At 36.7% G+C, this 13,101-nt stretch overlaps 1 protein-coding gene across 1 annotated transcript in view; it reads right to left on the bottom strand.

Moving 5' to 3' along the window:
• LOC139743774 (exportin-T-like) overlaps positions 1 to 13,101 on the bottom strand; it is a 101,933-nt gene that overhangs the window by 17,016 nt on the left and 71,816 nt on the right. Inside the window, exon 20 of the mRNA XM_071654227.1 lies at positions 12,218 to 12,343. Coding sequence (XP_071510328.1) covers positions 12,218 to 12,343 — 126 coding nt within the window. The remainder of the gene's footprint in view (positions 1 to 12,217; positions 12,344 to 13,101) is intronic.

Here is a 13,101-nt window from a genome sequence, read left to right as displayed (position 1 = left end):
TTTCGCGAGCGCCGACATTCGCGAAATTAAAATGCACGCGAAAGTTTTTGTCTTCACTACATGCATTGAACGCCAGTGGCAATTCGCGAAAATTTCATGCCGCGAAAAAGGCTGTCGGCTCCAATTCGCGAAAATTTCATGCCGTGAATATATCATGTTTTACAGTACTCATTTTCATTATTATTATTATTTTTTTTGGGGGGGGGGTTCTAAAAGAGAACAAAATAATCCTAACCCCTCCCTAGTTTCCATACATGTATTGAATGCACAACTCCAACAATGGAGGAAGGAAACCATTTTCCTTAGACTAATTTTTTTTATCAATAAAAAATGTATTACTTGATACTTTAGACTGTTTGTTTGTACTGAGAAAAAGTAGTGTCAGGATCACCTGAAATCAAATTGTATTTTCACATCCGTTATAAATACCTATCTATGGTCAGGTCAATGACTCCCAGGTCAGGTCATTGATTGCGGATGTCACACCATGAGATATCAGGTCACTATAGGAGATTGAGGCCACTGAACATGGCATAGTGCCTCAGGCCACAGAAATTCCCCTCCCCCTTCTTTCTTTCTTATTTGTAAATGAAATACCAGCAGGATTACGCAAATTCTTCTCAGAACTATCCATCAAGTGAGGAGGAAGTCCTTGCTCCTCCTCCTCCAATATCACGTCTTCTGTAACTGTAGCTTGTTTCTGAGGTTGCCTTCATTGCAAACAAATCCTGATGAAAGAGACCTCCCCCCCCCCCCCCAAATGAACACAAATAGTGCATTCACATTGGCATAAACAAATTTAAGATTTTTTTTTCATACATTACATTCTTCATTGGAATTTGCTTGAACCCGCCAGTATTTGAGCAAGAAACAAAAACAAACAAAATCCCTCATTAGGAGCAGAATTTTGTTGTAGTAGGCAATCATTTGAAAAAAAAAAGAAGTCATAACAAAGATTAATGACACCAAACAATATCCATTATTGTATGCTTGTTTGACTGCTCAAATAGTAGACCGCAGATCAACAGGGGGGGGGGGGGGAGATCTCTCATAATCTCTAGATTCTCTCTCTTCTTCTTTTTTTCTTCTTCTTTTACTTCTTCTTTTCTTCTTCTTCTTCTTCTTCTTCTTCTTCTTCTTCTTCATCTTTCTTTTCTTTACAATAAATATGTGATCCTACATCTCAAAACCAACACAAAATTGCCAGACATGGATTTTAGGTTAAAGGACAAGTTCACCTTCATAAACATATGGATTGAGAGAATGCAGCAATAGTAGTAGAACACATCAGTGAAAGTTTGAGGAAAATTGGGCAATCGATGCAAAAGTTATGAATTTTTCAAATTTTTGTGTTGGAACCGCTGGAATAGGAGACTACTAAGGCTCGTGATGTCATATGAGTACAACAGTATAAAGAAAATGTAAAGAAAATTCAACATATTTTCACTTGTTTCGCATAATAAAAGAGCACTTGACTTGCCTCTTTCTAAAGGCAATGGGAATAATATTACCCATAACACATGTCCGTAACGAGTCAAGGGAACGTGTACTTTTTTCAAAAGATGAAATTTTGTGAAATTCTCTTTATATTTTCCTTATATTGTTGTACGCATGTGACATCATACACTGCAGTAGTCTTCTCATCCAGCAGTGACTGCACAAAAACTTCAAAAATTCATAACTTTTGAACGGATTGTCCTATTTTCCTCAAACTTTCAATGATGTGTTCTACTAATATTGCTACATTCTCTCGATCCTTATGTTAATGAAGGTGAACTTGTCCTTTAAGGGGAGATTCAACAGAGTAAAATGATGCATAAGCCCATACAAACAAACTTTCCTGAGCTATGTATCTTAAGAATGCAAAAATAAAGTACACATTCTGGAAAAGTATTAACTGAGAAAAGAGGCTTTGAAGTTTAGTAATTATAAAAATACTTAATCTCACCAGGCTGCGCTCTGTGCATGGGATGGGACAAACAAAAGGATGTAAATCTCTGTAACAACAACCAAGAGATTATCAAATTAGGCTGAAATTGTGTGTACCTTCACTACTGCTAACATCTTTAAATACAGCAGCACAATCTTTTCAAAAGTCATCAGCCTTGAAAGTGAGGAGTGTGTACAGGGTTTTTCAAAAAATGAAGAGATCTGAGACACACCTACACTGTAATCACACTATTTTTATGAACAAAAAGCTTCACAAAACTGCAAAAATCTGAAGTTCCCATGAGTTGTTGTTTTTTATCCCAAACTTCATGGTTATGTAGAAAAATTGCTCTTTCAGAGAATATTAAAAAACTGAATATTGACTAACTCAATCCATTTCACCTACTTCCAGAATTCATGCAAAATCAGAGTTTGCCCCTCTAGTTGGTTTTACGATGCATGGTCACATAAGTTTTTCTACATATAATTTACTTTTGAAATAAGAGTGTTGGTGTATTTAATCTGAATTACAATTTGACTATCCATGACCAATGAATATGACTTGCTCTTTCAGTACCTTTAAAGAGCAATTATATCTAATTTCCAGGTTGGCTTTCTTGAATACAATTAACACAGATAAACAGGATGATAGATGTATCATCAACATTTAGAGGGAAAAAAATAGAAATGTCACTATGGCGACTGGTATGCCTCTGCCATAATGCATGGTTCTCCTAATAGGTCTATAGTACAATGTCTTGACAATATGTGATGACAGTTTCACATAATTGGCAAAATATCAAAATGACAAGTTATACACAAATGTGTTGAAAGTTCACTTTCATTGAACTAGGTTTAATTAGATGAATGACTAAATTGTCAGAGTGCTGGTATTTGGGGATTTGAGGATTTTTACTTGACTTCTGACCCTTTTATATAAAGTTTATGCACCAAGTAATTTACAAGGTATGGAGAAAAAGTGTAATTTCAGTATGGTAATATATTTGTACTCAAACCGGCCTTTGACTTTCGACCTCTGACCTTAAAGTTCCAAAGAGAATACTGTTGGGCAGAACATGCATAAATATGTCATAAGTTTCAAGATGATATATTGAGTTATTTTGCAGATATGGAGGAAGAAAGGAAATTTAGCACTTTTCCTTGACCTTTGACCTTTTGACCCTTGACCTTTTGGCAAGAAACTGTCCACAGAATATCTATTGGGTAATACATGCATGTATATATCAAGTTTCAAGAAAAAATTCTGCAGGCATTGCATAAATATGAAGTAGTGATATTTTGAGGAGTTGACCTTGACCTTTGACCCCTTGACCTTTGACCTACGACCCCCAATTCTCTAGATAATCACTGCCAGTCAGTACATGCACATATACTCTAAAGTTTCACGAAATACCTTGAACCATTTGAGAGATATGGAGAAGAGCAAACAATTTCAACTTTTTGACGTAAAGTTTGACCCTTGACCTTTAATCTCATGACCCAAAACTCTCTCTGAGGAATCTGGTAGTACATATATACACTACAGGTGCGTTTATCAACTCTTTTTCTCGGCAAAAACAGGTTTTCTAAACGGCTTTCAGGGAATTTTTACGAAATGATAAACACAAAGCTGTTTTGAAACGGTTTTGTACTGCAGTTACGAACCATGCACGCCTTATACGACCTCTTCTCCACGGGTCGAATTTTGCAATGAGTTGTGCAGTGACAGGCCACTTATCATGTTCACGAAGAGTTGATAAACGCAACCATTTTGGAAGGTGTTTCTAAAGGGCTTTGGAAACGGCTCTGGAAACGGCTTTTGAATGCCGTTTAAACAGGGGAAAGATGATAAACGCAGCCTATGTTTCAAGAAAATACCTTCAGGCATTGCATGGATATGGGGGAAATAGTGAAATTTTGAGCATTTGACCTTGAGTGTGTGAACCTAAAAGTTAAGAGGCACAACTTCACTCCCTCATACATATACCTGCCAAGTTTAATTAGGATACCTCACACGGTTTTTTAGTTATGCTGTCCACAAAATTGATTACGGACGGATGGATGGATGGAAGGACGGACGGACGGACATCCCGAAAACATAATGCCTCCAGCAGCACTTCGTGGCGGAGGCATAAAAAAGCCCCAAAGATTTGGGATGCTGAAATCACTGATCAACCAAAACCACTAAAACCAGTACCAAAATTGGTAGAAGTGATGTCATAACCACATCTCTCATTTAACTCTACACAAATCCTTGGTAAATTTGCTTTTAGGGCATAAAACGAGGAAAAAGAATACAAATTGTCTATCCTTTGCATACAATCACTGTGCACTTAGTCATTGAATAATCAAACAGTAATCTGACAAATGTGGGGGAAAGGGCATTGCAGTTGGATATCCTCGACCAAAATCTTGAATATAAAGCCTTCTGTCCGTGTGTTTGCATACATAATAAAAAAGATATGAAGGGTGAAGCATTATGATTTTTTATGTTAAAAATGCAGATTTTGTTCCATCAAATGAAGTATATAATTCAGAAGATATATAGTTTTCTGCAGGCTTTCTTATCTATTTTGATCAGTTATGCAGAAGCTTTTGAGCTCTATCAAAGTTGATCAAGATGAATTTTGTACTGTAAAATTTATATATATATATAACACTGTTTGATAGAAATTTGTAGTGCTAAGTCAGTATAGTCTCTTGTCTGTTTGTATGGATCTCCTCAAAATCACTCTCCATGTCATTGTCAAAACAATTGAGATTTATAATGAAATTCAAAAAAAAAAATCATTAAAAAAAAAGTGTGTACACAAACCAATGTGAGAATTGTGAGGCGATGACATCACATCTTCCAATTTGTCTGTATCTGGTGAAGTCAGCCAACATTTCAACATTTCGGCACTTTCTCCTTTTCACATCTCCGATGAAATTCCTATCGCTCTACTCATCTCATATATATAATCCGTTCAGCCAGCTTGAACAATGGATATGGAGATGAATTGCACTTGACATACGTGTCCATTTGAGCACATCGCGGTGACTTGGACCATTCTGATTTGACCAAACAAGAATTACCCATGATTCATACGAACCAACATTAGATGAGTGATGCCAGGCACCCCCCACTTTCCACCTTGCCGCATCATTTCTTTCATTCTCTGAACATCTCGCTTCCGCTGATTCATACTGCCAGTCTTGTTCTTATGTGTGTTTTTTCTTTCTTTCTTAACACAACATGAACTCATGCTCCTGGATTTCCCATGACTCACCACTTTCCCATGAAAAGGTTTCTGTTTGTTTGAGGAATGCCCTGAAACTATCGAAACAGCCGCAGAAAAACCTCCCTACTGCTGAATTGGTGACATGACATTTGCTCTTGGGACAATTTGCTCCAGTCTTATTTTCTCCAAGGACTCAGGATTAGGGTTAGGGTAGTTTTTGTGGGTAGAATCTATGTCTGGTTTAGTGTGTAGATATTTCATAGGAGCAGTTGTTGCAGGAGCAAATGTCATGGAACTGTTGAATTAGCTCCCATTACTTTGAACATACACATCTTGGTAGTTACACACACACACACACACACACACACACACACACACACACACACACACAAGGAAGAATGGTAATTGCTGTAAACAGCTGAAATATTGATAAACATTTTTACTATTTGCAAAAGTATCTTTCTTTTTTTAATAGCTTCCCCCCCCCCCCCTACAAATTACAGAATTACAGAATTAATAACAATTCCATACAAAGTTCATATTGGATTAGATAAAAGGAAAAAAATGATAGTGTAGTTGAATTTTTATTAGAATTAAACATAAAATAAAAAGTTATGGCATTTTGGTTGTGCATTTTGCAGAGTGATATAAGTCTGCACTGGTTACCTGGAGCTGTATAAGATTGTTCTGCGGTCACAGAGATACATGTATAGTCAATAAATCTTCCTTGTCTGTGAATAATCTCATTACTCCATCTATACCTAGAAGAAATATCTGCTTTCTGATATGCACTAACTTTAAAATTTTATCAGGTTCATCCATCTGTTCTCATGGAGATATTTTCTTTGCTCTTACAGCAAAGTATGAAAGACATAAAAGGCACAATGTTACCACAAAAAAAAAATCAAAGAAACAACAGCAATAACAACATGAGCTGTACACGTGGATGATATGCAAAAACATGGCAATATATGCAATGTTAGAATCATAACAATTTGGATAAAGTAGGTACATCAACAAGCTACAAAATTTTGAGCATATGGATTTACCAGATTTACAAGACTAATCTGGCAGGATTGTTCATTTCCTCTGTATGAAAATCTGGATATTCCCTTAAAATGAATGCAGGAATAGAAATGTGACAATAACACACACGGTCTCATTTCCTGGGTTACCACTAAACGATCCCAGTCCCCACACTGCAGGCAAAATTTGCTGATTGCTGTAACATTCCTAAGAGTCATACAGAGATAGTGGTGCATTTGGTTTGATTTTTTGTTTGTTGGTTTGCAATGTCTACCAGGACAGGATGTCTAAAGTGTGATTAATGTTACCAATAGCTCCTTCAGGATGTCCGTTATACATCTGTATGAGATGTACTGCACGTACGTGTACGTGTATCTTAGGGTGTCTGTCAAAACATCCTAGCAGATAATGTAAAGTCACACCGCAAAGTGAATTCCATCTTAAGGTGCTCTATCATTAGCTTGGGTTCTCACAAACAAAACTGAACACAATATTTGCCAATCAGATTTTTATTCGCTGACACACAGCTGCACAGAACCTGTGTCTTCAGTCTAAAAACTTCAAACTCCAAACACTTTATTTCATTTTAAGCAGTGACTCTCCCAACTGTAGAGACAGACGTACATATAAAATGAAGTCATCGATATTCATATTCGTATTCCAGGGCATGTCTCCCCCCCCCCCCCCTCCTCCTCCTCCTCAGAATATCTAGAGTCCACATTCTCTTGATACTATTCATATTTGGCCAAATGCAACCCCCCCTATGAGTCAATAGGCGTTTTCACGTCAGCCCGATGTTTCGAAATAGCGCGTTATTTTCTGACTTGGGAAATAGGAAAATATCTCGAGCTTGTATTTTTATCGGGCTGATGTGAAAACGCCTATTGGTGTTTATTCAAAGGCAGTTGGTCTGGAAAGGCACCTCAGCCACATTACACCAAATATAGGGAACATGTCTTTTGTCAGTGATGACGCACGATTACACAATCATCATTGTTCAAACATCTGAATGTACTCATTAAAATACACATAATCAGGTGGGGGCAGTGATCACGGAATCACAGAAAGACCTCCGTTCATAGTCCATATTAAAGTAGGTCCATGGTCTGAACTTTCTGCACAAACCTCAAATAAAATTGTGGGCATTTGAGGCCTTCCTTGCACACTGCAGACAATGGGCGTAAGGACAGAGAATGGGTGCAGAAACTGCAAGAAAAAAACAAAACAAAACGGAAGTCTGGTGCATATATGCTGAACAACCAAATGACCATGGCTAGACAAAACAGGGAGTGTACCAAAAAAAAACCATCAAGATGCAGACATGTCATCATTTCTTAAAGCATCCTTGCGTGGGAAGGGTTTCAAGGGGAATAAATGTAATCCGTCAGACAATATGACAACTATAACAGCAAGGGAAGTAAGACCACTCCCTTGTTTTCCTTAGGAGTCAGATTCTGATGTGTGCATTGGCATGAAGATCATGTCCTTAAGTATCTTTGCCAGGAGCATTAACTCTAGCATGTGACGTCTCTGACTCTGTCATCTCAAGACTTACAGTTTCAGTAATATGTTTACACTTCTGTAGACATTATGCTAGTTTGTACACCTATAGGACGTGACAAACAGGAGTCACTCCCACAAATCCCTAAACTGTCTATTATGTCTGCATAAGGGGTGTGGTGGTCTACTGTGGGGGTGAAAATAGGGCCAAAAAAAAACCCAACAACAACAAACAAACAAACAGTCACTCTTTAAAGTGAGATTCCTATTAATCTTCAGGTTGGCTGGGATAGCACGTTAGACTCCACTTTATGTTCAAGTTGGTCATAAGCAAACAGAATAGTGAAATCACCGTCAGAATAAAAAAGGGGCTAACATGGAATTTCAAAGTTTCTAGTGTTTTCATGAAAGCTGTGCTACAATCTCAAACATATGTGCTCATCACATAAAGAGATCAATGTACTTGCCCCCAATTTTTTTTTGACTTGTTTGTACATGATCAATATCAAAGTCATTTCCTGTTATTTGGTAAATATTAATGCAAGTGTAATAATCGCAGCTTTATAAAGTGAGAACTGCTTAATCATTTGAACAATAAAATATGATTTGAAAGATACAATTTCTTTCTTTTTAATGCATCAAAAAAAAAAATGGGAAATTTAGCCAAGATTTATATGCAAGCTAATGGGAAACTAGTCACAGGATGACTTTGTCTTATGACTAGCATGTGACTGTAACCAACATTATTTTTCTGAATATATGTGGAATTTGAAACTTAACCACTTTTTCCTTTTCTTTGTGTGCCCAATTCTTTTGAAACTAGGATTGTTTCCTTTTCACTAAATTCAGTTCTGTTGAACATTGAGTCTTCAGAGATCAAAGCCGGCTTACACATCAAAAATATTGGCCTGGATGGCAAATCATAAATATGCATGTTTTATGTTTCCAACAAACAGACCTGCACTCACTGTTTTTGTTTTATTCATTTTTTTATTTTTTTATTTTTTTGCTAATGTTTTAGAAGGCTCTTATACCAATCAATGATACCAACTACCAATAATTTTGCTATAAATGTAATAAAGACTAAGAGACTGCTAACATCACCAAATGGGAAACTCAGCACAACTTTTCGTGACCATCTCAATCCTGTACAGCTCAGAATGCAGACTATGGACTTCTAAAATTTGCTACATATGTACATTTTGCTTTCTGAGGAATGGGCACCAGCCAGAAAAAGGAACAGCCTTTTCCTTTTTCGTAATCTTGAAAACAACCTCTATTTCGAATTGCAGACTTTTTTTGTCACTGCAATTGTTCAGCTTGCACAACAGGAACAGTGGATTTAAGGAAGATTAATGGATTTTCATGCCATGAAATACAAAATTCCTAAAAAGCCTATGAACTTTCAATAACCTTCCAACCAAGAGGGCTTAGGATACCATGCAGAATACCTAGTCCTCTAAGCCACGGGTATTGGAGTGTAATGGAATGTCATTTTCCCCCAGTGTGTTTGCCAAAACATAAAGAAACATGCAGACTTGCAGTTGAAAAATCAAGAGATCCATCTAGTGTTACAGTCCTTGAAGCTGGTGGATATTTATGAAACAGTTTCAATTTCAAATGTGAAATCTAAGATAGCAGTTTTGACAACTTGTATTGTACAATGACAGTAATCATAATTATAATAACAATAATGAAACTCATGATAATGATCATAATTATGATATTACGATAATATTAATACCAGTACCTGTAACACAGAGCTTATGTTTATATGCCTGGAAGTTCATTTACCTAGGGGGAGAAAAATTTTGACAATTAACCCAGTTTATTTCACAATACCACTGGCAGAAATCTACCTTAAAATGGCAACTATTTTCAAAATGGCCAGAAAATTCATGAAAAAAAACAAGAACCACATCCACACCAATTTTGCCTGTTTCATTTGGATATTAGAATATAAACATGCTGTTTCCCTCATACTAAAATGGAAGAAATGCCCTGGAATATCTGAAAGGATATGAACTACTGTATTATACACAATATAATTAGCAAGTCTAATTTTTTTGCGAACCGGGACTACCCAACAATTTTCGAGTGGTTAAATTTGCAATTGTAGAGTACAGTAATGAACGGAGAAACTTGTGTGAACGTTACATTCATGTCAGTATGAGAGTTGATATTTTTGCGTGATTTTTGAATTCACGAAGAAGCAGCACTCGACTCGTGAAATTCGTGGAAATACAAACCTTATTGCAATATATTTGGCATATACAACTGTACTCTATTGTAATATCTATCAAAAATAAATCTCAAGTACAAGCATGCAGACTGACATTCCACTTCAATAAACTCAAGCATGGCAGTGTTTGCTGGGTAATGAATCAACTGATATGGTAGATTAGCCAATGCAGGGTATTAAAAAGAGTTCGGAATGTTTGTAATCCAATGCTCTGCTTATCTCGGGGAATTTGCAACATACCATCACATAATTGAATTAAAATTTTGTTTATCTCAGATTCCATAGGATTGTTTGGAATCATAAGACCAGTCACGTGTAATCATATGAATTTTTGGAATGTACTGCGTGCAACCACACACACAATGATTGATTGAGGTACAATGCTGTTCACTTCCTGGCAAGAGATAAAAAGTACATTCCTGATAAACAAATGGATGCTCTCTCAGAATCTTGCGCAATGCCATCTTAACCTTTTGGGAAAGGGCAATTTTATTTTTCACTTTTGGCATAACGACCAAGCCATGAAACACTTGGTCCTGACTTGGTCAACATTCACATCAAATAGTCAACATCATTCTCAACTTTAACTCCACAGCAAGGTGAATGCCTGGATCAATATCTATATAAGCTCCTTGAGCAATATGTCAGAAAATGCAACAATGTTATTGCAAATCATGAATAGCTCTATTAATATGTGATCATGTGAGAGTACTAATGTTCAGTTTATAGAGTAACTGCAGATTCCACAGCCTGAATATATGTACAGATATAGAGCTGGTTTGTTCTCAACTACTTTAGTAACATAGCAAGTTCAGCAGAATGTTTCTGAAGTTGCATAGAAAGAAAAACACAAAATGCTGTACTTTTTAACAAAATATATCCAAATTTTTTGGTGTCTTTATCCTGAAAGCGTCGTCAGAGCTTTCATTTTTTTGCTCTTCTTCATTTCCATTCAACGTCATCAGCATTTAAGCAAGAACTACTACAGTCATAGTCTCATACTGACACCACAATCATATTATTAGCATCATCATTGTCATCAAAATCACCATTGACATACCAAAATTAGCATCACAAACAGTGTAGCAATCATTATTCATTGTTATTATGACTACCACTGAACTGTTTCAGTGTCACTGCACTACTCACAATCATTGCTATTTACTTTTATCGCTGCCATTATAATGATTTAAAATCTGAAACCATTATCATCGTCATGCCCAAACTATAGCGCAATAAAGGCCAAAAAAAAAAAAAAATTTTTTTGTTTGGCCTTAATTGTCAAAACCCAAGAGGGTCGGTAGGTCGTTTTTTGTTTTGTTTTTTTTTTCCAATACCCTTTTTACCCATGTAATTTTGTAACTTTAGCAGGGCATCTCGTACACTCATCCTTCTGGCAATACTTCGAGTTCTAGTTCAACTTTGTACAGGATGTGGCGCAAGTTTAATGCACTCAAAACTCCAAGGGATTCATTCAAATGTAGATCTTGCCAGGACCCGGTAGGCAAGGCAGAAACACTCACTGACAAACACTTATAACGTTCATCTTTTTTGTTAAATTTTGCAAACAGCTCCAAACTGGTACCTTCCAGTGAGATGCTGGCAACTGAACTCCAAACAGTTTTGGTGCCATGACAGCTGGTAATGGATGCTGCAAAAGTAGCCATCTTGGCATGCAGTCACGCTGCGCTGCGCCGCGGCCGGTAGGGTAGCTAGCTAGCTAGCGCACTACCTATGCACGTGAGCCAAAAAGGTAGCTAGCATGCAATGCATGCTATAAGACGTAGCCTGCGGCCCCGCGCGGCCCGAACACGATTACAACAGGTCGATGAGATGAAAAAATATTTTTAGACTTTTTTTTTCATTCTTTCTTTAGGTTAAAATGGATAATCTTGGGTTTAAAACCGTTCACAAATTTGCAGAAGATGAAATTTGTGGAAAAAATAAACTTGAAAGAGAAAAAAAAAAAAAAAAAAAAAAAAAAAACCGAACCGAAATTTCCGTGATTTTCGGTCGGTCACGAAGGGCAATCAAACCATTTTTTTTTTTTGGCCTAATCATGAGTACTTACAAATTATACATTAATGCAGGAATCATTTCGATGCCACCACAGTGACCACCATTAACAGTATAATAAGCATTCTCCTCCTCCTCTTCCTCCTCCTTCTACTCCCCCTCCTCTTCCTCCTCTTCCTCATCATCATAATCGTCATCTTAATCATCGTTATAATCGTCATCATCATCATCATCACCATCATCAACATCATCACTGTTGTCATGGTTACTGCATCACCCTTACCTGGGCAGAGTCGGTGTCCACACGAACTGGGAGGGACATGAAACACTCCGTCTGCAGAAACTGGACCAGATTCAGCCCATCCTTTGTGTAAATACTTTTAAGTACTGTTGATGCTTCTGCCAGGGCCTGCGGAAGAAGATAAAGACAAAAACAAAACAAACAACGTAAAACCCATAGGATAGGTTTGACAGCAATCAGGTACAGATATCATGGAAGAGTTTATTCACTGATAGCCATAATACTAGATTTTCAAAAGTTCCCATTTCACTTGCACAACAAAAAATTACCTATGGTAGTGAGAATTAAATATACTTAGATACCTGGGCAAGCATGTATGGTAGTTTCCCCTCCTTCACAGGTTTTATAATATCATTGATTTAATTCGATCAAAAATAGTATAGTGTGGTTTAGAACATACTGTCTCATCCACAAGTAAAACATCACGCAATCAGAATATGGTGGCAATCGACAGACATTCAAGGTAATTTTAATACTGATGGTCCTTTTTTTAAAAAAACACAATCAATGAAAATCCCTCGCAGGTTTTTAACTGATTCCAGACTGCTGCAAGGTTACATCATGGGGTGGGGTGCATAAAAATCCTATTCAACTTTTCATTTATCATTTCACATTATAGAAATTTAGCTAACTTTTGATTTACAACCAGTGACAAATAGTGATTTCACAACTGGTTGTAAGACATGAGACTGGTAATAGAACCATTACAGATTCAAACTTAGCACAATAAAAGAGATCAATGATTATTTCTACAGACAACTTTTCCTTGCCATATACCTGTACATCATGAATATAATTCAATGTCCAATGCATGTTGTCCAAAAAATTATTAATTCAAAAATATGTAAGTGGAAATATTTTAGGAA

This window comes from Diadema antillarum, unplaced genomic scaffold (assembly GCF_040938485.1).
Source record: "Diadema antillarum isolate AM-2024a unplaced genomic scaffold, OU_Dant_1.0 seq00001105_RagTag, whole genome shotgun sequence".
Classification (NCBI taxonomy): Eukaryota; Metazoa; Echinodermata; class Echinoidea; order Diadematoida; family Diadematidae; genus Diadema; species Diadema antillarum.
This window is presented reverse-complemented; position numbering and strand designations above follow the sequence as displayed.